At 45.7% G+C, this 27,058-nt stretch overlaps 1 protein-coding gene across 1 annotated transcript in view; it reads right to left on the reverse strand.

Annotated features, from left to right (window-relative positions):
* The window catches only part of LOC131287430 (cyclic AMP response element-binding protein A), a 111,984-nt gene that overhangs the window by 17,254 nt on the left and 67,672 nt on the right, over positions 1-27,058 (reverse strand). The window contains exon 2 of the mRNA XM_058316478.1: positions 2,396-2,624. Coding sequence (XP_058172461.1) covers positions 2,396-2,624 — 229 coding nt within the window. The remainder of the gene's footprint in view (positions 1-2,395; positions 2,625-27,058) is intronic.

Below are 27,058 nucleotides of genomic sequence, written 5' to 3' on the forward strand. Positions count from 1 at the left end.
ACGAAGATCTGGCCAAGATGGAAGCCGCTTAATATCCCAACACCTATAGGTTTGATCCAATGCTCCACGCGAAACTCTGGTTTTGCCGCAAAAAGAAAGTAACGAGTGTCTTAAAAGGTACTTCGCTCCCTCTACCGGCCGAACGTCGGAGGGGGTCTACGACAGACGCGGCGATATGTCGCTACACGAACGTTATTAACCCCGGTGTGTGCCGGGAACGACTTTACTGGCTATTAAATAATTGTAATCGCACTGCGTCTAACGATTACTTGATGCTATTTAACGGTTTGCTTACGCGGTGGCTAACGAATGAAAGGTAATAAATAGGCGATCTCACATACTCAGGATCTCCCCCGAGGTGTGGGTATAGGAGAGCCGAGGGATTTGAAAGAAATGGAACAGTTTCATTTCGCCCATGGTAATCGCACTGTGGGAGAAATCAATACAAACAGATAGTTGAATTTAACACTAGAATACATTACTTTGGAATCTTGCGATAATGGTTTTAGCGGCCATTTTGATCGCTCTTTTTAAGACGCTTTAACTTCTCTATTTTTAAAGATTTTTTAATCCATAAACGGTTACTTTAAGTACATTTTTTAGCTATCAATTGACGCTTTAAAAAATTTTATGCAACTCTTCATCATTTTGCTAGCTTGGTGTAAAGCAAAAATGGACGATGTGAAGAATGATGAAGAAGTGTATCAAAAAACTAAAAAAGTCGAAACTACCTAAAATCTGCAAATATACTAAAAAGCAGCTGTTTGTCGATTCATCCTAAACAGAGAAGCCAAAGCGTTTTAAAAAGAACGAACAATATGCCCGCAAAAAAAATGATAGGGGTTGTCAACTTGGTTCTCAAAACTAGTCATGCAGAAAAACTGTAATTTTAGTTTTAGATGTAGCTTTGGATTTTACAAAGTCTTGATTATTTCATAAACTATTTAGCCATTTTCGAGATATTAAAATAAAAAATAGAGTTACGGTTAAGTAAACCGCTGTTTGGGTTCTAGTGTCAAGGCATAGTCGGTGAATTTAAAAAAAATTACCAATATCAATCAGACACAAGAACACAAAATAATTGCAAATGTAAGCTTTGGCATTCATGAATAATTGCAACAGCGATGTTTTGAAGCGAGTTTAGGTTTGTTTTGATCGGGAGATCTAATTGACGTCAGGGTGCTGACCACGCGACCTCCATCCGCACGTGTGTGGTGTGTATACTCAGGTGCATATTTTGAGCGGCCGATTGTATGCAAAGGTTTACTGACGTAAACAGTTGGGAAGGAATGAGAACTGAAAGTTTGTTTTTCATATCTTCGGCCAAGAATATACTTTTGAATTTTCAACTACTTCAAACATGAAGCACGTAGTCTAAGATCTCACAGTGCGTAGAGGCATTAGCTCACGGCATAACCGCAATCGGGCGTCGATCTGGCTGCGCAACGGATTAGATTTCCAGTGCAACTTCGCTTCCTCCAACGCTCGTCCCGGCTTGGAACGGAAGCACACCACCAGGGGTCCAAACCGGTGATACCCGCAGCATGCATTCATGCTCCGGAGGTCCATAAATGCGTACCACCGTCGTCACCATCGCATGGAGCGCACGCCATGCAGACCACACACACGCGCGAGACGCCGGGCGGAAATGTCGTGTTAACCGGACTGGCGCATAATTTGCTAGCGCTGATCTGCAAAACGAAGCACCCGACACTCGGCCTCACTCAGTTTAGACAAATGAGCTGACATTTTAGCGCTAAACATTGGCTCGACTGTGGTTTCGTTGCCGGAACACGTTTTGCTCGAAGTCCAACTGCCCGCAGGGTAGGTATCTGATAATGTCAGCTTTCGAGACTACTGTTGGTTGAAGTGCAAGGTTGCGGATTTTTCCAATCGATCGATGCATGCTACAACTACACCACTCGATTCCCAATGGTCTTCTCTAAAACTTCTGTTCCTCCAACGCCCGGTTCCATGCCGAGCACTTGGGCAAATATTGTGCTCAAGGTATGGAAGAACTGGGCGACTATCGAGAGGTGTCAGGAAAAGATCTAGAACATACTTCCCCAACCGCCCCACAGTCCTTCGAGGGTTCAGAGCCTTGAGTTGTCACAGCATGAGTATCACCCTAGCACACCATGGTGTCGGAGTCCGATAGTCTTGCGCCCTCAGCTGACAGTTCACCCATTTGTTCCGGTCTGCTCCGGAGTTCCAATATTGACCCAAGTGGTGCACTTGCCGCCGATGCCACCGTTACGTATGGCTTTTAGTGCGAGTGAACGACGGGGTGAGTTACGTAAAATGATCATCACCCCTGTGAGACCTCAAGTTTCAGGAAGCCTACAACAACCTGCTTCAACAAACACGGCCACATCCCGGACGCCCTCTAGCTTACCATCCATCTTGTTCTGCAGACTGTGCGGCGAGTCGGGAATCGTGTCGGGCAGCGAGTCGCCGTCCGAGTTCAGGCTGTACGAGTGCTCGGTCTTGATCGGCATGCACGTCCCGATGATCGCGTCGGTCATCAGCTTGTCGTTGAGGATGACCGGTGGCAGCTTGGAGTGTGGATCCATCCAGTCCTGGATGTCCGGGTAGTTGGACATCTTAAGGGAGTCTTGCAGGTTCTGTAACGAGTCAGGGGAAGGAGTATTAAAAAGATGTGTGTAGAAATGCGTTGAGGGGGGAGTTAAAAATAACTGCCGAATCAATATGGATTCTTCCATTCAAAACAGGCTTTATTTGACGGGACAATGCACGGCGGGAGGTTCTCTTCTGGCGAAACATTACTTTTCAATTATTCTTCAAGCCTGCCTCTCTCCCCGTGAGACCAGTGCAGCCACAATGGTTTGCGTTTGAATAGCGCCATATAAATAATTCAACTGCTGAGCGCAAGCGGGAGGTTGATCTTGAGATCGAAAAATATTTCCACGTGACTTCGGCGAGTGCGCAGGAAACGAACCCGTGGTAAACAACCACGGGATGGGAGTTTGCATGACGTTGCGATGTACTCGAATGCTTGTCCTGTGGCAATAACAACGCTCATTCATCGAGGCTGTTTTGAGCAGTTTATTGTATTTGCCACATACACACACACACGCACACACAGTGCCATACGCCTTATTTCGTGTTTATTGCGCCGAGCTGTTACTCCAAAACACATCATTGTGATATCGAATGTATCGATCAACCTCGAACAGTGGGTCTTTGAGGTAACATAAAAAGACTCGTTCAGTGTACGGACGATATGGGGTTTTCGCTTGGAAACCGTCTCAACTCAAATGCACTGAAATGAACTTTTCATAGCCCCCTTTGAAGACAAATGTTCGAACGTCGATCTTCGACAAATACGGTTTCTTACCGAGCCAGCTGCATTAACCCCCCGTCCGTTACCTTCTGCCTGCCTTGCCACCCCGTCCAGGTGGCGCCAGTCGTGCTGCAATTTGTCTTCGACTTTCGGCTCCGTCCGGGTCGACCAATAAATCCTGCAAGCCACCCGCATTCCTGCACGCGTACGCCCGGCTTTGTGGAATCTTTCCTCCAGATGATCGACCGGTTGGATTAAGTTTATTTAGGGTGCGAACGATCAATTAAAATGCCTTTGAGGGAAGAGGTAGGGTTGGAAATAATTGTCCACCACAGCTCGATCGGGTTCGGTATATTAGACATGACAAATCGCGACATCAGAATTCACACGTACCCTTAAGGAAAGATATAGTTTTTGCTATCGATGTCGATGTCTAAACACCGTCAATCAACTTTGGCGGCTCCATAACTTTAAAATGCCAGTGATCAATACAAAGTCGGCAAGCGACGAACCGCGGTTTCTCATTCCGTAACGTAATTGAGCTACTTCTGGCGGCGTCTCAAACGGTTCACGTCCAACAGTACCTCCAACGAACTGTACGGAGATGCATTTAAATGAGCTTCACAGCGTGAGAGCTTCGGTGTAAAGTAGATTTTTAAATGTTTTGGAAAGTGCGTGCTGTGAATGACGCGTGATATCATTATATTTACGTCAGTTTTACGCCACCGCCTCTCCCGGATCCTTTTCGGGTCCTTAAAACTGCCCGAGGAGGTAAGCGCCCCGGTTGATGGGATGATGATGACTTTCATTTACTCGACGCGAAACCCGGTCCGGGTTGAGGCTTTTGCACGACGCTTAAAACAAAAGGCCGCAAGATTAAGCCGTTGCGGCCATATGGACGCACCGGGGTCACGCACCAACACCAAAAGACCGGAGAAGAAAAAAACACAAACCAAAAATCCTACTCCACAGTTGCGTTCAACGAAGGCACATCGTAACGGTACAGCTTGTCTTCCTCGCGCAGACATGAGCTGGTTTTCTTCGTTCTCGAGCTGTTCGGCGTGCATAATTCTTGGCACGCATTCCCTCAGCAGCCACATTCCCAGCGGACGCGCCCTATCGAACGGTGATACGCAGGGTGGGAGGGGGGATATTTAGCCGGAATTCGTAATAAAAGTGGGATGTAATCCTCGCATTGTTCATGATTAGCCTTTTACCCTCGGTGTTGATGGAGAATAAAACCAAAAAAAAAACAAAAACAAAAAAGAAATTAGCCACCCGATAGAAGGGGTTCATCAAAACACCCTTTTGGGAACCATCATTAGCATAAAAGTGTTGCCCTTTTGCCACGCACCTGTTGCTGCTTTTAAATCAACTCCCTACAAGGGAACAACACGTAGGAAAAAAGTTTAAATGAAAAACCGCCCTTTAAACCGCTGAGAGTAGCTGTTCAAAGTGTTTTCCCAAGCTGTTTGCGGTGTCGCATAGTGATTTGTTGGTTTTATAGTATTTTGATTACGTCGTTTCTTGGGTTTGAAGATTGCATTCAGCTCCTTAGAAGGGTTAACATGATCCAATGAATGCAACATCGACACTTCAAACGCTCCGTATATTGACGTCAAAACACAAAGTAAGCAGTTCAACTAATGAGTTGATAAATTAATTTGATTGAATGTTAAAGAAATAAAAGAGCTGAGGGAGATGTTCCCTTTATTTTTATTTTGTTTGAATCAGCTTCTGTTCTAACAATCCTCTGAACTGTAACAAGCAGTTAACAGTTCCAAAACGGTATTTTATGTGAAGGCCTTAGACCTCTTTTCCATCCACAAACCGGATTGATTAATGTTATACACAACACCAGAACGTCCTGGTAAGGTGCGTTTGAAGAATCGGGTGAACAACCTGAATCGGCCCTTTTTAAACAGGTTCGTTTTGACAAGCACAGAAAGAAACATTTGATTTTACGTTGAACTCGAAGTGGAAGAGAACGAAAAGAGTCGCGAGTTCGAGCAGAAAAGAAAGGTCCCGCACCGAATACCTTTCGCGGGCACCTCATAATTCCCGCATACTTTTCTGCACGAATGCGTGTGTGTGTGTGTATGTGGCATTTCGATAACACAGGCATGTGTGGCGACACTTGGCACGCCAGATCGCACGCCAAACGCGCAAACAGGTAGAACTACTTTCATTTTCCAAACCTGATATAAACGCTTCGCGCTATCACCAGCCCTCCCCCCTCCCCCACCGTTCGGGGCGGGGTGCAGCATACTTATGCTCCTCGTTCTCTCAACCGTCGTCGGCACCGCCGTGTCCTTTTTGTCCCTCACCCTCCCTAGTCCCCGACCGACCAACCGACGAAAGGGAAGGCCCTTTCACTGGCGCACACTTTGGAGCTCGATAGGGTGGCCCTTGCTTCACCCCTTGTGTGTGTGTGTTTGTGTGTGGAAACTGTGCGGTGTGTTGCGGGCCCTTTTACCCGAAGGGACGGTGCCTTGTGCAACAACGTTTTGCCCCCTTTTCCTCTCCATCATTCCACTCCGTTGCAACCCTCCAGGGGGAATTCATTTTGGAATGGTTCCAACATCCGCATTTGATCCTTTCTTTTTCACGCTTGCTCTTCCCTTTTCCAACCAACCAGCCCCGGTGCATTTAACTTGAAACTTTCCTCCGTGCCTCCGAAGAAACACAACATAAAAGAATCCGCTATCCAACGTCCGTCGGGAGGATGTTCTTTTATTTCCATTCTTCTCGACAATGCGCCTGAAGAAGTTTTTACCAATTTCTCTGTGTTTGGTTCGATTGGAACGATCTTTATTCGTATATCCTTATCGGTTTCTTTTCGATCGCGCAGCCGAAAGAGCAGTCGGTGTAAATGAGGTAATGACACGATCGATATAACGGCATAACGAAGCCGATCGGATCGAAAAGGGGTTTTTCTTTGCCCGTTTTACAAATCGGTAGGAAACAAAGATCAAAGCGAAAGTTTCTTTCGAGATGAAGGAAAAAAGGATATTGAACTGAATTAAATAAACTGTAAGGGCAAATGTCACTCGTATATTTTTTTAAGAGGATTTTACGATAATGAATATTGTAAGTGCATATAATTAAGTAATTTATCGTTCCTTAGCGTTATCAAGCAATTCCTTTTGTTTTTTTTTATATTTATCTCTTAGTATTATTTCTACATCTATCAAATACTTACGATTTTACGCAATTGTAAAAAATAAAATGTGAAACTTTTGGGACAATCTTGAAGTCTAAAAATTCAAACATGAAAATTTATATTTGGAAGAGGGTAAAAATTGTGATGCGGTATTAAATTAAAAATTATATTCATGCCATAACATCGTGAATTAATAAGCCACATGAAAAATTATATTAACGTAACGAACTCTTGCGAGGCAAAAATTGTTTTCTCTCCGTACTTGAACCGGTTAAATTGCAATAATTGCGTGCTTGATTTTTTACTCTACTGACTTGATCCGACGCTTGTTGTTGTTGTGCCTCTTAGTCAATTCACCTTGTTCCAGCTTTTAGCCACCCTTGCGGTGGAATTTCCCACCATTTATGAGTGTTCGAGGGCTTTTTTGTAATCTGAGAAATCAATGAGGTTTGTTTTTTTTTTCTCCCTTGCCATTTTCGGTAAAGTGGTAAAAGTAGTTAAAGGATCGATAAGCGGGCTGCATGAAATTAAAAGGAGAATGATTATTATGTACACATCGGGATGAAATTGAAAGAGACGCCATGAAGTGGTTCACCCCATTCATCTATTTAATTGACTAGTAGCGCCAAGGGATAATTTTTCATGTGTCAGTGTGGTTTCCCCCAGGAAAATTATGAGAAGAAGACAATGATTATTATAATTATTGTAATTCGTTTTGGTGTTTCTTTTTCGTTATTTAAGTATAGCAAACAAGAGAATATTGAGGGAACTTTGTAGAGTTGAAATAAAATATCATTTAAAAATTACCTAATCAACACTTATTTCGATTTCTTCCTCCAATAATTGGCAATCGATCGAGATTAAATGAAGCAACAATCGTTTACTGTAGCTTTCACTCCCATTTTTTTTTTAATGTGTGCGTCCTTCTCTTTCTGCCTTTGGTGAAACACACCCCCATATGCCGGTGGTCAGCCCTGTCTTGTTGCTCGCGATCATTCATCATTCAGTTTCACTTTTAAAATGATATTTTGCCGATACGCCGCTCCGTGCGTGAATCATAGTTGGGGTTTGGGTTGGGTTTTGGGCGCATTCGCACTCGAAGTGTGTTGTCGCCTGTCAAGAATCATTCCCCCTTGCGCTTGACTCTGCCACCCGCGTAGGATCGTTACATCACCTTCGAGCCCTTTCCCTCTCGATCTCCCGGGCCTGAAAAGCACCGATCGGCAAAAAGGTTCCATTTGTTATGGTTTCGCATGCCTACCAAAAAATGAAACCCTCTCGACCGGGACGGTTTTCATCCCAAAATCTTACCACCTCCCCCCTTCGCCTCTTGCAGGGTGACCTAATAACAGAGGGTGGGTAAAATCACCGTGTCCTGCCGAAGAGCAGCGCAAAAATCGCTCCCCAATCGCTAACAACGCCATAAATCGTTGCGTACGTTTCACATTTGACCTGGAAATGAAGGTATTCGTCATTCGCAAACGGTAGATTTGCAGGGCACGGTGCGCATGCAAATAATCCACCATATCCGATTGCCCAATAATCTACGCGCGCGCGGTTGCTCGAGGCTCGGACGTCTTGTTGGCCAACATGGCCAACCGAACGACAGTGGCAGGAAGACAACTGCAACCAACTTTTTCGGCGGGGAACGAACCGTTTTACGCAACCGCAGCCTCCGGGCAAAGACCGGTAGCAGAAAGTGGTAGCTGCACGTGAGCTAAACTTAGAGTTCACCCTAAAGCGGTCGGATGTTGTTCAGACTACGAAAAGTTTGCATTAAAAAAATAGACAAATATAATTAATTTTCATGCAAAAACGGAATACGCTAGCAACTTTCAGTTAGCAGCAAAATAAAAAGTAGCATTTCTGTTTAATTAAGAACAAGTTTGACAACTGTATCCTTTAAATTGACCATTGATTGTATGTTAAAACGCCTTAAATAATACTGGATTTATTGCGGACCACGTGACGAAAGATTATTTAAAGCCAGACGGCGAGAAGTGACCTCAACTGAAAAACATCCTTACACAACTATTTTTGTCACCTATGGCTAAAGTTTCGGCCAAGGACCGTAAGGCCGGCTTACTGGCCGTCGGAATATTTTTTTAAAGTTCTTAAAAGATGTAACTTTACAATAAAATAGACTTCATTCATTTAGCTTGGGTAACTTTTTTCTTATCACAGATGAAAATTTGTCTAATTTTATAATGCAAACGTTAACGTACAATTTGATTAAATAATACCACTGTCGTTGAAATATTTTGATCCTTTCTTTTTTTGAACGATTTCTAAGCAGCTCTTCATGCAGTCAAACAATTTACAAAAGATTTCAACGCCGGTTCCAAAACGAACCCTCAATCCTCCTGTACAATTCTACGCTGAGAAATACTCGTATATTGTTGATATGTGATTTATGACGTGCAACTCATGTCTTCAGTAACGATGACAAAATGGGTTGCAAAAAAGGTGCAGTTACCCACACAATTTGTTCGCAATGCAAGAGAAGAAGCAAAAGACGAGAAACAAACCTCAGATCCTGCTCCCAGCGCCGAAAGTGAAACTGGAAATTCGCGCTAACGTTTACTTTTCAATTAGGTTGTTGACATTTGGCGTCGTGAGTGATGAACCATGATGTAGCTGCTGATGCAAATCGAAGATGGGGGAAACGAACAGTAAAACAAAAATAAAACAGAACACCCGTTTAGAGAAAGGAAAAAGGCGCGCTAGTAAGTTGCACTCGATATCCCATTTTTCACGACGCCAAAGCTTTACCTTTCCCAAAAACCGATCGCTTTCAAATGTTTGGCTAAAGGAAAAGGAAGCGAACCCGGCTCCGGTGCGTTTATGTTCGATGGTTGGGCCAATTTTTGCCAAACCTTCACTTTGGCGTGCGCGAGCGAGAACTAAACATCAACACCAAATGTCAAACAGCGAACCACCGAGCGAGTTATCGGTTCGGGTGGATGAATCACTTTGCTGATTTCGGTTCGTTGCGAGTGCGGAAAGCTGGCGAAATCGTAAGCTCCAAGCGTGACTGTCTAATTCCCGTGCCGGTTTGCTTTCCTATTTCCTTTCGCCGCATTCCGAACGAGCGCCGTGTGTCCTGAGTTCGTGGACCGTACGAATATCGAGGTCTTAATAAAGCCCTTCAGACAGCCTTATCGCATCACATCGACGCTGGAAATCTGCACGCCGTTTCGTAACGGCTTTATTTGTGGCCGTGGTTTGATTTTATCAACGAAATTCTTGGCCAACGGTTCGAAATGTTGATCGCGGGTGAACGTCATGGAGCACGAGAAGGAACACAATACCTCCGTGAGATTTTGTTAAAACCCTACCGAATACGCTCAATAACAATCGAAGTCGCATCTCGCACCGAACAGCCCTCTTTTACGTGCAGTAAAATTTGACATCTAGCATTAAAGTGATTAAGCACAGCGGAAAAAAACGCAGCTTCCCGTCTTATTGTGCGCGACCATAAACTGGACCACCGGATGCAACTGTGTTATTAGTAACAATAAAACTGGACCTCAAAATCCACTCCATCCAGCCGGGCCTTTGTCTTTTACTCTCTCTCCCGTGCGTCAGTTTTACAGCGTCAAGCGATAATTTGCATATTATCCCTTCACTTGCACCTCCCGACAAAGGGAGCAAAATAATAAAAATCCGACCAACTCAACATCGACAACGCCCCTGTCAGGGCAGAGATCGCCCCATGATCGCGCTGTTCGCGGGAAAAGAAAAACATCTTAACCACTCCAGCCCTTTCCCGCCCGCATGCCACCGCGAGGGGAGGGGATTTGAAAACGCTTCAGACAGTTTGGTTTGTTTTCTCGGCATCGATTCTACACCCTTTTGTAGCTCCCACGGGTTTTGGTTGAAATTATGGCATGCGGGGAGTAAATAAAAAAAAAAAACGGTATCGCATCGGGCTGCCATCAGCGTTTCGCCAAAGTTGATCGACGTTCACCCGAAGCCGTGTGTAATTAATCGTGATTGATTTTTCGCCAGTAACTCCCTTCGTACGGTGGTATTTTCTTTTTGTTTGTTGCAGCTTGTTTCTTTTTGAGGGTGTGGTGAGCGGTGAACAGCCCTTTCCACGACCGCGGTCGGATCCTTTCCGGTCGTTACCATTAAAGCAAAATCATATCCGAATCATATTTTGCTCCACAGGTCGGCGGCCACTAGGTTTTCAACGAGGTGGTGGTCTTTTCTTCATTCCCGACGACTTTCTCCTTTCATTTTTTCCTTCGATGTTTCCTGTCTATTTTTTCCTGTTCGATGTGGATTTAAATTGAACGATATTAAAGTTATACAAATAAACAAACAACATGTAAGTTAACGGAAATTCGAGTGCAATACGACGGAAAACATCCAAACATGTGTGCAATCGAAACACAATCCGGAGATGGTGTAAAACAACCAGCGCAATGCAAGAAGTGCACCATTATCTCCGAGCACGTGTGCGTCCGAGCTGGATGCAGCAACGTTCGTTTGAACTGCATGTGGCAAATACAGGCGAACCCTCCCTTATCGGTCAAGGGTATCAGCTGCGCTGGATGATGGCGCTGCGATGCAACCGTGCACTTGCGAAGAGTCCACACGAGGCGCTGAAAAGGCGAAGACCACCGTTCGTGTGGACAGGGCAAAAAACTAAAAATGGATTACTCGCCGGCTCGTGTGAGTATGGCAACCACCACCCGCACACCGAATGGGGTGGGATGGGGGCACGTTGGACCTGAACGGTAGCTGGCCAGCGCCCGGCACGATCAGCACGCCATTGACGTTCTCCGGTGCAACGTTCGTTGCTTGCGCAGCATGAGCAACCGTTGAACCCCGCTGCGCTTCTGTACCGCTTCTCCGGTTCACATTGTTTGTTCATTCTTGGAGTAATCACACTACGAAGTAATAATAATAAAAAAAGAACCCTCGGAGACTATGGTAACGCCATTTAACTGAGCCTGCGAGTTTCGATATCTCGCCCGGACACGACCCGATTTATGAATGAAAGATGCCTCTTGCGCGGGGAGGCGGTGGATTGGGTGAATCTGGTGGAGGTTGATTAAGTGAAAGGTTGATGACTCAACAATTGATTGTCCTTGAACTTAACACTTGCTTCGCTACTGTATTGAAATGAGAAGATAGGCTATTTGCTTGGAGTAACTATTTGAAGCATTAGAGTTGCATTTTAAAATTCTGTAGATAACACTTATTACTCCTCTTAACGTTGGAGATACCGTCTTTCATTTTATTTATATTTATATTCCTATCTTGGCGATATCTCGAGGACATTTTGCACTTCATTAAATTTAATTGATTTTAGTTTACGGTGACAATCTTTATTAAAATGTTTCGACAAGCCTAATTGAACTTTTCTTTTTATTTGTTGATTTTTATTATCTGAATAAACATAAACGAGAGATGTAAGTGGCCGTGTTTATAAAGTATGGTGGAAGTCAATTTCTACACACTTTTAATACTTCTGTAGAACTAACAATAGAATTTCTGGGATTTCTAGAGCAATTTGGTTCAAATTTGTTACAAAAATTAAATCAACATACGCAACTCTTGAAAAGTTTATGAACATTTGCAACAAACATGTACAGCTTTTTATTCAAAACTATTTGAGTAAAATTTTCTGCAAATCTGTCCAGTAGTACACAATGGTTAAGCCCATTAGTGAACACCAAATTTACTTCCCAAAATAAACAGTATGAAAGGTTTCAACAATTTAAATAAATTTAGGATCAACCTAATCATGTAAAATCGTATATTTTTTGCAAAAAAAGAAGTATTTTCTTCAAGGCTGTATTATAGCATGAAAGTTACCAAATTCATCCATCCTGATTGATTAATATGCTTAACATTTAAATAAAAAAGACAGTTATCAAGTATCTCCGTTGAAATCTGAGCAAAATCTGTCTTGATAAAACTCCTGCTGTAAATGAAAGCAAGGTAAAGCGTGAACCACGAGTTCCCAGAACCAGTGACTGGTTCATTCGGTGCCGATGACTCACGCCCCTGGATTGAGTAATTTCCAGCTTGCGTTCGAAAGCCGCAAGTAGGTGACAATCGGGTTCCCGCAAAAGACACTTACAAGTGTGCCTACGTTAAGGCAACGTCCGCGCGCAGCCTCCCAGCGACTGGCGCATGCACTTTTCGCTTCTCTCCTTCACTCGGCGTTGGTACAACTCGCCCCATGTCCATTACACGGGCGTCGTTTGTCGTCATCGTAGGTCTCAAGCAGGGCGCATTCGACGCAATGGCTGAGGGCGACGTCGTGCCGGGCGGATCGAACAATCGAAATGGCGAAGGAGCGACTAACGGTGCATTGCGGGGGTCTATTACCTTCCTGTCACCCCTAGGATGTGTCTCCCTCAGCTGGGAGGTGTTGGAGAAATACCTTCGGAGCTTTCAGGCAACGGTTCACCGCAAGGCGCCAGGGGTGTGTGCTGGAGTAGTGGAGCTGAGGAGCAAAAGGGGTTGGTTACGATACATTCCACGTTCACGGGCGCACCAAGCTCAGTGGGACACGCCTCGGGAACGCCAGATTAGCAAATCGCACCAATTCATCGGCAAGTGGGCATTGGACTAGCCCGAGCTGGTCGGACTAGTGTGCCGTGCTTCTGGTGTTTAGGTTGCTTCCCTTAGCCTGGTGTGCATTCCGGTGAAGGGTAAGAATGTGTGGAATTCGCCTGCTGCGAATCAAGGGCAGGTTCGCAGCGAGCCGCCGTTCAGCGGTAATTCCAATTGTCAGTATCCCGGGAGGCAAACGCTTTAGAAACGCTTAGTTTAACGAGGTAACCTAACCGGTACAATAAGACCGGACGCAACCCACAAGTCCTGTGCGTACAAGGGGCAGAACCCGTTCCTGTCCTGTCGATAACGCCCAGTCCAACCGTCCTTGACATCCATATCACGCGAATGGCAATGAACTTCCGCGATTAGTCACCCGTCCCCTGGTTGCTGAGCTAATCCCCGCCTCAAAGACCCATGCAAACTTCACAAACTTATGCTAAACAGATGAGTAAGCGTCGGCCAGTTCGGGGAAAGCGGAGGGGTGAAAACCCATTTACAACCACCGACGCCTCACCCCTGCGGACCGATGGAAGCGATTGACAAAAACAAATGGACCCGCCGCACGCATCCCCGAAAGTCTGGAATATCTGGAGGTATTTGACCCTCCAGGCGAATCTACGCAGTAAACACACCAATTCTCCATTCGCCAAAATGTACGCGAGGGGAAAGTGTGTCACAACTTCGAAGCGTTGGAAGAAGTTGAAGTTCTACGTCTGGAACGGGGGGGATCAGCGACAGGTGGTTCCGGCCACCATTGTAGTAGAACCACGGGTGCGGTGAGTAATATCTGCTGGAATGTACTACGCCATAGTGCCGTCCTTTTGCGGCAATTGGAGACTCGCAAGTGGAACATCCGACATTGTCGCAGATCGCGCCATGATTACGCCGCGATCTCAGATCGCTGATGGGAAGCGGCAGTGCACTCTCGATGATGTTATGAATGAAGAAGTGTGTCGTATTACCCCCGTTACGTCGCCGTAAGACGTGATTCGCCGCTCGATGTCAATGGCCCCACAACCGTAAAAGACCTGGCTTCGGGTGAATGTACACGTTCACTCGGAGGTGGAGGATGGAATGGGGGATACGTGCGTGGAACTTCACACATCGCCGGGTGTGGCAGCTGTCAATTAGATTTTAGGTTGGTTTGCTACGCAAATTTTATTGAACTCCCAAATTTGAGACGCCACATTCTGAGGTTCCTGCTGCCATCTGTCTGATTCTTCTGACGTGTGCATCAAGAGTGTGGGAAGGGGTGGCGCATATCCACCGCGTTAGCTTCACTTCTAAGAAGACACCAAACGGAATTGCATCGAATAAAGTAACTCCACTCGAAACCGCACGACGCATGACGATCGCGGTCACGATCGCCGCATCAAAAAGCTGTGATTTAATCAGCGACTCGCCGCATGTCACACTTTGTTCGTCATGTGTTGTTCATCAGTGCGTTGTCCGAGCTTCGCGTCTCTTCCCAGGCAAAGGCCGTTTTGGCCAACGTAGGAGGCAAGGGCACGGAATACGGAAAGGAATAAAGACAAATTCGTTCGCTTCTTTACAGGAGCGCGCGACGTAAACGCCCAGCCCCGGTTGGAAGAGAGATTTGGGAGTGGTGAAAGACATCACCGGGACCCGGGACCCGGTAGGAACGCGTTCCTTTCCTGGAATGCAAACCCCCATCCTCCGTTTTGGGTTTGTGTTGGTGCGTGTATGCTCATGTTTACCCTCGCCCGGCTCGTACGTGTGTTTACACGCCGCTCGGTGAGGCGCAAAGTGGCCTCCGGTGGGCAGATTATCCACCACGCCAAAACCCGGGGCCGAACTCCCGGGGGCCGTGGGGGGAAGGGGGTGTTGCGGCGCACGCGGCAAGCCGGTTCCTTCAAGGTGTGCGGATTTCGTGTGCGCGCGGTGGCGGAATGTGCCGTACAAAAATTGCCGAGGTGAACGTTCTTACCGTCCCCGTGGCCCTTCCCCTCTCCGCCCCCACCCACCCCAGCCGGCTTCCTTTCTCGTGTCGTAGGTTTAATGTTTCCCGGTTTCACGTTTCTTGCCCTCACCCGGTTGCTTCCTTATCTTCCGCTTTCCGCCTCGCGCACGGTGAGGATATGTTTATGCGTTCGGGGACGAAAGCGGCGATCAATTTAAATAAAAGTAAATTTTTATTCAAATTCCGCGCCGGTCGCGCTGGACGGTGTAATAATTGTTTGCGCTACGTTTGGGAGTGACGAAGGTGGGCAGGAATTTCCAACACTTTTACGCTTTTCGATCTGCACAAATAAAGATTGCGTAAAGTGATTGTAACGTTTAGAGAAAATTAAATGCAAGCAATATGTGATAGAACTTCTAACTTCAAATGATTTTTGTTAGGAGAGAATATCAAAGCAATTATTTTAAATCAAACTTTTCAAATTGCAAACCTACAACTTGAAAAAATTAACCACTTATCTGATAAAAAAATGAAAACAAACATAAAAGCAACTTCATTCGACATTTCGAAAGTTTCACAGTTTATTTTAATCAAATCAATGCATTTGTGTTACTCGTTATTTCTATAGTTTTCAGAATATGTTGTGCCTTACAATTTTATATTATAGTTTTTGTATGCTTAAAATAAATGATCAAGAAATATTTATGTTTGGGATATTTCTTTGAACTATTACTTTTCCAAAAGAAAACTATGAGTTTTCCAAAAGAAAATCGAATTTATGAGCAGTTCTTCTTCCGTATGAAATGGTAAACAATATAATTGGTCAAACCGAGATTGTGCTAACTAATTTATGATATATAATAAAAAACTTTAAAAACTAAAACCTTGAAATATTTAATTTCGGAAGACTCGCATTTTACTTTAATCAAATCAATGGTTTTATGTTACTCGTTATTTCTATAGTTTTCAGAATATGGTGTGCCTTAAAATGTTGTATTTTATGTTTTGTATGCTTTTTATAAATCATCAACAAACATTTATGTTTGAGAGAAGTCCTTGATAAAACTATTACTTGTCGAGTTATCCAAAAGAAAATTGAATATATTCACAGTTCTTCTTCCGTATGAAACGATAAACATTATAATTAATCAAAACTGAAATTGTACTAACTAATTTAATGCCAAACGTGCACAACGTTCAGATTTATCTACATTAGACAGGGCATGTTACATTGATATGGAAATCATGACCGACTGATCTCATGTTCAGGTGAGTGTAATTTTTAACGTATTTCAAACAAGCCGTGCTTAACTGTCGAGGCGTAAAATTGAGTTTCGCTGGCTCCAGAATGTAAAGCCCCAACTTATCATGCGTGGTCATCCATTAATCTCTCTCCCTTCCCCACCCGCTTCGTCCTGTTACGCCATACCAGCGCCTTTTAATTTTTCCTTCACGCACCATCTTGGTTTTGTTCTTTCGCCTTTCGCTCGGCTCGCGCGTTTGTTTGTAGTGCTTTTTTTTACACACACACCGCTCTGTCGCTCTCATAAGCCGGTTGATGCGATATTATCGATACGTGCAGGGGCCTTAGGGTCAACCGGCCATCTCGTCGCCGCCGCCGTCTTCGCCGTCGTCCGTCCGAATAACGGCAACTCTCTTTTGTCAATTTGGACATAAGCCTCACCCCTCCCCCGTCCGGCCAACCCGGGCATCCAGCATCTCGCAAAAGGTTTTTCGGGAGTGGCCAGACCTGTTCAAATCGCCGCACCGTCGACGGCGGGAAGGGAAACGTGTTTCTGGTCAGCGATGCCGGACCAACGCCTCACGGAATGACGAAGAGGGGGGGCAGCGAGCGGAGGATGCTGGACAAACACGGCGCGGACATGGAACTCTGTGGCGCAAGGCTTCCAAAAATCCGTTCAAGCTCGAAGTCAAAAACAAAACTCAAGCTTGGAGTAAAAAACGGGACTGCCGTTGGTAGAACGAAGAACAAGAAATGGAGGCGAAGAAAGACAGGTAGAAGCGACAAGAAAATAAGAAGAAAAAGAAAAAACGTTACAACAAAACATACACGCATTTCAATCATGTGACTTCACCTCCGACCACCGAAATCGGGGGAAAAAAAAAGAAATCATCCGACGACGCCGTTGGTCCTGGACCCGGGAACGTACAAACAGGTTGTAATCTCCCGGCCCTCCAGAGCTACGCACGACTCGACACCGGCCGGCCGTGCGTTTCATGCAAAAGTCCACTTTCACGTGGGTCCTCCCGCCGGTTCTCCCCGTAAGAAGCGTACGGAGCAAAGAAAAATGAAACGAAAAGCGACATCGGGCGAGTTTTTAGTCGCTCTCCTCGACATGAACCGCTTAATGATAAGCTGTCAAAGAAGACAAAGTCAACCGGCGTCCCTCCCGCACTGCCGCACCCCGAAACGGTATCGCTTTTTCATTAATTTTATCCGAAAAAAATCGGTCGAAAAGACAAACCCTTGGCGGGCGAAACAAAAAAAACCAAAACACCAAGTTTTCCCTATCCACTGGGGTTGGGAAAACGCGATCGCGGTGAAAAACGATTTTAAATGATACACCGCCGCGTTTTGGGTGGTGCGTGTGGAAATATTTCATCCAACCGTCGCCACACGCATTTCCTTTTTGTCGGGTTGGGCGACTTTCGGATTTCGGGGTGTTTTTGTTTTCGACTGCCCTTTGCTTCAGAATTATGAGACCCTGGACTCTGGCTGGCGTGCACCGTGAGGGGGAAGTCCCAATTGCTAGCCTGGTGGCCGCGAGGCATTGGAAGATACAATGTAGCTCTTTTTCGATAAAATGTAGGGAGCGGTTGCATCCACCACGCAGCTAAAGGTTGAAGTTAGAGACAGATTTTGGGATAAACACCAATAATTCAGGAGTCTTCAGTTCTGATGTACGTTGAGTTCCGATGTAACATGATTCATTAGTCTTAAGTTCTGATGTACTAATGTTGCGTAGCGTTCAGTGGAGTCTGAAACATCGAACATTAATTCGAAGTCCGCACCAGAATAGAACACAGTTTTAATATTTAGAGTCGTTTGCAAAAAATAGATAATTTCTTGTACGTTACCTAGTTACATTGGCGCAAGAATAACAGATACTACCCTCTACAAATGCAGCAAAACAACTTGCAATTCCATTCTCGGAATTGCGATCCATCCAAAGCCAGCCGCATGTTCTTTCCGGGGCGCCCAGAAACTTTCCGCAAGGTTGCCGACCGGAGCTGCCGACACCAAGCTGAAGCACCTGCCGACGCCACTACCAGACCGTGACGATGTCGGTAGGCGGCGGTGCATCGCCTTATCAATGCACATCCATGCGCAAAACCTACACGAACACAAACACACACACACCTAGTGGGCGCATATGGCTCGGAAAAAGGCCCTGAACCCCCGGGTGGAAAACAACAACAACGTGCAACAGTGTAGCGTTAGGGAATGCGCGCAGACGAACTCTGGAAGCAGAGCTCGCCGCTTCATAAACCCACCTCATAGCTCGCTGGTATGCCGGCGGTGAAAAGCATACAACATGTCGACATGAAGTCTCCGGAGAGCCACAGTATGGTGAAAACGGGAACGATCGGGGCTATGGCTACAACCGAAGCATGAAGCGCAACTCCCGGTACGAGAGGATCATCTTGGGAGGGACTGAAAAACCCAGCGCGATTCCGGCCGCGCATTCATGTACGATCGATCGTTGCGATCTGGTATTTGGTGGAGGAGAGCAATATACCCGATGGCTTAACACAACCGATTACCGAAGGATTCAATGGGCCGGACAGGCCGAGCTCTAGAGGGTAGCGTCGGGACTTGAGACATAATTTTCCGGCGACGTCAACCAACCGAGTACTGCGAGTATAGCATGCCGTTCGCTGGAGGCTACTATGTTTTGAAACCACCCCGAGGGTGCACTGGGCTAGCGTTCACTCTCTCTCTCCCTGGGCAAGGTGGCCCTTGCTCCATACACGACCCTATAATGCATGTGTGCATGATAGTTGTGCAATTTGCTTTATCAGTCATGGGGAAAAACTGGTTCCCCCTGTTGCACGGTTGAGACGGCTTCTAAAACATAATAATAATAAGTCGGGCAACCGTCCCTCGGCTAGCTTCCTTCACTTTCACAAAGGTTTTGCTGTTCCGTTCGCGATTCTATATAGCGTTGTACAGTGATATTTGCATTTCTTTTCCTCCACCCCTGGTTTGTACAATTTTGGAAGTGTCCGCCTCTACACTTTTTGACGAATTTCATAGGTTATCACTTAAAGAAACTCATGGGAAATTGGGAGGGAAATTCATGGAGTTCAAAGTCCCCAAAATTAGGTCTGCTGCTACCCGAGCGGAACTGAAGAGAACTGATTCTACAATTAGCACTTCTTATTGAAAACTGTAGGATAACAACCAACTCCACGAAGGTCAGGCAAAAAGAGAATATAGATTACAATAGGTCAATGAACCCTGTGGACGATATTATTTATCTCAGAATTTGGAGTTTATATACTCTGTCTATAACAATGCTAAAAAGCCAATACAACAATACACTCATATCAGCACTCATCATTATTTTATAAATCAATCAAACGCCACTTCCACACCCTCTGATTGCAAACAAGGCTTCCACCATTCTTCCATCAAGCGCTCAACGCTGCTGGCCAGACTCAACACAGATTATATTCTTCGCCGATTACGCCAACATTCGCGCGACGCCTGATGACGACGTAACGCGAGCGCGAATGTGGGTCACCGATCGTTAGCCAGCGTTAGCCTGGGTGAGGTGGCCACTCATTCGCAGCCGGAACTGGTTGTTATGTGGGATTGATCGGAGATTTGCAACAACGTTGCCATGGAAAGGGAAGAGGAGGAGTGAGTGGCAACAGTAGGTATGCAAAAAAAAAACGCGGCCGGCATATCTCAATCTTGAACGGATAGTTGAGGTTGGTTTTTTGTCTTGCTTTCTGCATCAAGCCGCAGCTCGTTCGATTGCTCGAATTGTGAAAGCTCCCCCGAAAATTGAGCAACTTTCAAACGGAGTAGCGATTCCCGTCCCTTCACACGAGCTCCGGGCCGCACCGTACGGCAAGGAAGTTCCAGTTTTCGCAATCCGCTGCGGTCTACCGATAATCACCCGCGAGATGTCAGTAATTGATCCGGCAACACACCGGGGTGGCGTTTGGCGTTGCAGTTAATTTATCGCCCGGCCAAGATCAGGCCCCGCGAGACGGGCGCGTGCTTGCAAACCTCATCTCCCAGGCATCATTGCGGGCAAATTGATGGCAAATCGGCTTCCCTGCGCCGCTGCCACCCGGACCCTTTGAGACAGCCACTTTGTGCCGAAAGCGGGTTTAACATTACCGAAAAAACCAACAACACAGCCGACGCACGCCTTGGAACGGCGTAGCTTAGAGCGCGTCGTATAAATCAACACACGTTCCGTTTCGGCCACGGGTTTTCGCACAACGCGCTTCGGTGGAAGGGAGAAAACAAACAACGCCAATCCCCGGGATATCAGCACGGTTCATGGGCCTCTTTTTTGGCTCCCCTCGCGTTCCGCTGGAATCCTTAGAGGTGCGAGATCGGTGGGGGGAAAGGTGCACATGGCGAAGAAACTTCCCCAAAGGTGGAGGAACGGTGTTACGCAATGCCGCAGCATGGGAGGTTGTAAATAAACAGTCTACCATACCATACCGGTTGGTCGCTGTGGAAAAGATTCATGACTGAACTGATATTCTCGAATTATGGAAACATATTCTTGGTTCAAGAATACATTTTAAAGGCTACCGCGTGATTGTACGATAAGCCGTTTGTTATTTCTGGATAAACCGACATCGTTCAAGACCTAAAACTTGTGAATTTGAAAATGTTTCCCAAACTCCGCTACCTTTCGACAACTGTGCCTGTTACCAATTCTACCATTCGCGTGACACATACGGCTTATGTCATCATTGGGGTTTTTTCGTTGTTTTGCAGGCCTGTTTTCCTCGTTTACTTTGTACCAGTAAACCGGGTAAGGCTACGCAAGAAGCGATCGTCGCAGCTCCGTTTCGCGGTTTTTTTTTTGTTGTTATTTGCAATTTTCGTCGCATGTCCCAACGTAACGCGGTGACGGTGCATCCATAGAAATTCATAAAACCAATGCTAACGATATTAGGCCCGGACGGTGTGCGTCCTCTGCTTGGCGCTGGTGGTCCTGGGCTTAGAGAAACTGCCGAATGAAATGCTTATTCAGTGTGTGTTGCTACTCGCGAAACAATTTCCTTTTCAGAGTCCCACCCCATTCTGCTAACTGCTGATGACAGGATGGGTGACAAAGCATGGCAGACCATTCCCGGAGCGTCCATAAATCCATCGCTCCACTAAAAAGTCCTACTGGCCATTTGCACCGTTCGGCCTACATGACGGTATCAAGTTTGCGCCTTTGCGCCCCAGTGTCCCATTCGCGGTCGGTTTGCCATCGAGCCAGTCCCTACGCATTCCCAGCGTCTTTAGCGTGACCCATTCAAGCCTCAATGAGCGACGCAAAGTTTCATTCATAGCTTCTCGAGACGCTCGAGAAATTTGATTCACGCGTTTGCAGACCGCTTCCCTCCGATGGCGCTCCATTGATGGTTTCGGCTACCCCAGGGAGGGATGGAACGATGTCCGTAGGCGTCAGTGAGAATGCCCCCGTTTCCCCCGTTGCTTAGCTGCACCCGAGCCCCAAAGACTAGATGATCTCGTGCCGCAAGAAATTCGATCACAAGGGTGTGTGGACGATGAAACTGGATGAGGCAGAAAAACGAACCAACCTCTCGGGTCTCGGAAGAGTAATGGGAGGCAATGAAAATACTGACACTGGGCTGAGCGGTAAACGAGGGCCGGCGGATGGAGTGTTAGAAATACAAAATAGGAAAACCAATTCGCAAGCTTGCTCCGGCGTATGTGTTTAGGCTGGAGAAATAATAAACATTTGTGTACCACTCGTGCGATGAAGCGATAAAGGAGTTTTTTCCCATATGGTGAACATTTTCTGGGCTGAAGCACTAAGCAGAATGTACCTAATGAGAACATTAAAAATACTGTAGAGAAGTTGTTGGACTAGCAAAATAGTCTCTAATACCTCTTAGTTCTGCAAGTTCAAGAAGTCCTAATACTCCAAATCTGAGCATGAGTTTGATGCTGAAGTCTCAATTCTGCGTATCTTGTTTCAGTGTTCCTTCAGTTCCTGCGTGAAAATAGAAATCTCCAACAAATGATATAGAAATACATTAGTGAAGTAAAAGTAGAGGTAGGTAAAACAAAACTACGGGGTTATCCCATTTATATAGCATAAAATTTAATTCCATCCGTGAACCGCGAATCAGCCGGCATGAAATCATTTCCGCCTACTTTGGCTCGAAGTCGTTCCAGCAGTACTTCGGATGGACATGAGCAATTTGGATTGGTTCTGCATCATTCATCTGCATCACAGTCGAGCGATTTGGGTGAGTGTTGCTGAGAACATTTTTGACGCCAGGAAGAACCCATTCGTTCCGGATGACCTGATGCGACTAGCACGTGTTTGCTCTCATGCAAAGCTAGTAAGAGTTAAGGCAACATCGACTGAAATCAACTCTGGATAAGCGGCACTGGATTTAAATGTTGGAGAGGCGTTGCTACATTGTTTTATCTTATCTCTTTTACAAATCCAGGAGCAACGTGTCGAATGTCTACAATCTTTCACCAGGAAGTAATCGCCCGAACCTTGGATGAGTGAAATGTGGCTCAACAATCTTTGGTACACAATTCCGAAACATTTGGCTAACTTCCGAGGATAGACATTGAATTCCCGTGGGACTGCTGATGCAGATAACTCCTTCGAAAGTCACCGATTTTCCCAAAAGTGCAGTGACATCGGACGAACGGGTCGCGGTTTGTCGGAACGGAAATGTGACATTAATCCGCTTCCCCCGGCCGACCTCGGACCAGAGGAGGATGTACCGGATGTGACTGTTTTGAAGAATGATAAAAAGAAGAGGAAAGCCTTTGAGCCACACGCTGATTGATGGTTCCGTTTTGGACTTCAGCTGAACGTGGAGGAACTAGAAAATGGCAAAACCACCGTTTGGCAAACTTCGCGTTTGCGGAATTGATGACAGACTTGCCGTCCACACGCCGCCACCAAATTTCTTGTTTCGTTTTGTATCTGATGGTTACGTTTCTTGAGATCTTGATTTTTTATGTCCAAACTACTGCAAAAAGTCGTAAAATTATCCCCACGAAAGGGAAGAAAAAGAGCAGTCCGGTGGCATTGGAAATTAGCCTGGTTTGGAGCTCGTTCATTTCGGCCTCTCGAGCTCTACGAACTTCCACTTCCACGGTTCGTGACGAGCAAATCAAAGCCGGCCAAATCTTGTGCGAGCGTTCGCCGTAATATGGATGAGGCTCCGCCGCAGAAACATTTTCGCACAACCTCACCCCCCTCGCCGCTCCCATCGGTAATTTCTGCCGGGGGGAAACCTAGCGGGAGCCACACGGTTCGGCATCGGCAACGATGATGAGAAGGGGACGCGTCTTTAATTGAATTTGGAAAACCGTGCTGCAACCTGCCTCCCTACCTCATCCCATGCCATATGCGCTTCCGTTAGTGACCGAGTCGGGAGAAGAAAATACGGATCGTCAATTGGCAAACGCGATCGTTAATCTATCTCGCGACTCAACTGGCCAGCCATCGCGAGCTTAATTAAATCAACACGAACCAATCTGCGCAACCTGCAATCAGGCGGGAACCCGGCCGAGGGCTCGACCTCCGAGCAATAGATTACTACATTGTAGATCGGGCCAGTACGGTCTTCGGAGTGGGTGGCGGTGGCCCGAAGCGCCATCATGTCCTGAACAACGCGCCGCCCGCGAAGAGCACACGCTCCGCAGACTGGATGGCGCGCGAGAGCGCCAGTGATCACCATCATCCTGGGATCGCGTTGGCCCACACCCGGTCACGACTCGCTCGACCTTCTAATCCGCCGACATTGCGGCAAGGAGATGCCAAGCGAGAGAGAGAGATCCCAGTGAGCCTATCACCGCCAGCATTCGGCAGGATCGCCTCCGGGGAGGATAGCGCTGATGATGAATGGCAGCCCATGCTAAACCCACCGGCCCAGGGTGGTCCCATTTTGGAGAACTCCATAGGCAGGAGACGCAAGGATAGGAGTAGAGTTTGATCAAACGGCCGCACGCTGGTACAGATCGTGCCTTTCTCCCTGTAAGAAAACCGAAATTATAATCTTTTGCGCGACCCTAAACCGTGCCTGAGAAAGGAATGGCAATTACCAGTAGAAAGTACTTACTCAAACCATTGATCTCTGTAGCTTAGCTAAATTCAAACTGAATAAAACTGTCAGTCTTGTAAAATATCCTGATCTGAACAAGAAAACCTATCAAGCCCTTTGATAGAAAAAATGCACATCAAATTTGCGTTATCCTTTTCTGATCTAATATAGACCAAAACATTGTACCTTAGAACTTTATCGAATGTTCAGACGATCAAAAGAATTTACTAATTTCCGTCAATCATTTTGCTTAAGTTTTAAACATAAACTTCTAAACGTTGGAATAAGTAATCTATTTAAATTGGTCCATGATTGGAAAGTAGTGATTTAGAAGAAACTCACGAATAGTCTAATTCATCATGAGATAACGACACGAGCAGATATCTCGACACGACTCTAGAGTTGTGTAATTCCAATTCAGATTCATGAATCTGTATGATTCTTAGCTTAATTTTCGAGATTCATGAGTCTTTTAAGGAGAGATTGATGAATCCCAAAAATTCATTAATGTTAAAAACATGCAAGTAAAGCTCAAAACTGGGTTTCGAAAGATTCATCAATGTTTTAACCCAAAAAAATTAAGAATCAATCTGAATGAATCTTAGGTAAAATATTCATAGAAGGAATCTCGCCTAAAGAATCATTAGGTACAACACCTCTACAAGAAAAAGGGTAAACAACAAATAGTAAAAAGCGGAAAAATAAAAAAAAAATACACCACAAGACGCGTTGTTTACTTTTTGTATGGGGTTTTGGCAAGACGCGTCGAGAAAGTTGACAGATTGCATTGTATCTCATGATAACCTCAAATATTGTTATTCTTCTTTCAGAAATGCAATCTTGGCAATGCAGGAAGACGACTGCAATCTTTCACAGCAATGAAGTAAAAGTTGACACTTCTGGTTTAAGTGACAGTTATTTAAATATTGGATTCTATTTCATTGGAGTGATGTGTCTTCTACCGCCATTAGACATTTGTGAGAAAAGGAAATTTAATGTTTGACACTACAAAATATGAAAATAGAATGTTAAAGAGTGCTGTTCATGGTAAAAATAATATGAACATGCTCAATTATAACTTTGTCGAAGCCAAGTGTAGCTTATCATCACCATTTTTGCCATTCAAGGGTTAATTCCCTTCGGTTAATGCAATGTAGCTCACGTGAGGTCGCACCTGGAGCTCCTAACACTTGGGTGGCAGCACTTGTGCATCGGTCGAAACGTGCTGATTGCAACCCCTCGATCTCGATATGACCTCCACGCAAACGGTTGCCCCCGCTAGGAACGCGAGAGCGGCAACGGTGTACACAAGTGTATTAATTTTACCCCACCCCTCTCCCCTCACAAGGTCTATCAGGATCCAAATTGAAACGATCGATTGTTGCACCGTACAGTTATCCCGTTTTCGGTTTCGACCGGCCACTCCACGCCTCACAAGGATCCGGGACCGGCTCCCCGGTACCATTGCTGGCAGAAACTTTCACCAAAGTCCTACCACCTTCACGTGCGAACACTGGGATCGTCCGGGAACAGGCGGCGGCCTGCGGGAAAGTCGAGCGACCCGATCTGCGAAAGTGATCGAATTTGTCCATTCCGACCTCAAGGCGCACGGGGGCGGAATGTAAAGGAAAGCGGTTTGTCGCGGGGCTTAGCAGCGGCTCGGAGTTCAACCGTCAGCATGGCGTAAACCCCTCCGAGATAATGACCGGTCGGACACCGAGCGTCGCGTAATTTATACCGCCGCGCTGAACCGATTCCGGGCCGGGCCAAGATTTTGCTGGAACGGGTTTTCCGCGGCAACAGACAAAAGCTTGCGGCCGGAAACGCATGCAATGTGTATGCACCACACCCCGCGGGAGCGCAGCATAATAACACGCAAGCCGCCGGGCGTACACGAGGCCAACAGCGCGAAGGCGCACGAGATTGATCTTGGCAGGAACGTGCGGTGCCGAGGGCGGCCGGCGAAAATGAACGATGGAAAGCATTTCCCTTCCCCAAGCCCGGAGCGGGTTGTTGGTTTTGGGTTTCAGCGTGGATTTTTTGCTGTCATTTTTCATCTCACCAATCACGACACAACTTTTTGGGCACTTTTTAAGAGGTTTAAAAAAGTTTTGGTAGCAAAACCAAGAAAAATTGTGTTTGAGAAACATGCAAAATGGCTGAAAAAGAAACCAACAAAAATATAATATAATATTGAGTGATGTATTTCTGGTCAAAAATGGACAATGTTTTAGAATTCGGTTCGATTAATCAGTCCACAATCAAATAGAAAAATACAACATATGATGTTGCTGAAAACTTTGTATACTAACGTCATCGCAAGCTACATAACAAATGGCAGGTGACAGAAGTAAGAGGAGTTAGGGAGTTAGACTGATAGGATCGCGAGCAATAAGTCCAACAAAAGAAGCGGAAAAAAGCGATAAATTACAGTTTAATCTTGTAACGCCGCTTAGTAAGGTTTTTAGATATAAAATAAAGTTAAAATGAATTGTATTTGGACACAAACTTTTCTAACAGTTGCCTTTAGCATGGATAATCGGTTGTAGAACCAAGCTCTGATAAAAAGGCGCTATTTAAAAATATTTCGAATCAGAAAAATATGCCTCACATAGGTTGTCGCATTTTCAAATAGGATAAAATGTTGGAAACTACTTAAAAGAGCATTTCGTAATAAATTACAATTTTTTTAATTTAAAATAATGCAGTGCATTATGCAGTGCGAGTTGCATTTTTCATCAAAGAAGGTAACTTGTGACACAAATGTTATTCAAATAATAAA

This window comes from Anopheles ziemanni, chromosome 3 (genome assembly GCF_943734765.1).
Source record: "Anopheles ziemanni chromosome 3, idAnoZiCoDA_A2_x.2, whole genome shotgun sequence".
NCBI classification, from domain to species: Eukaryota; Metazoa; Arthropoda; class Insecta; order Diptera; family Culicidae; genus Anopheles; species Anopheles ziemanni.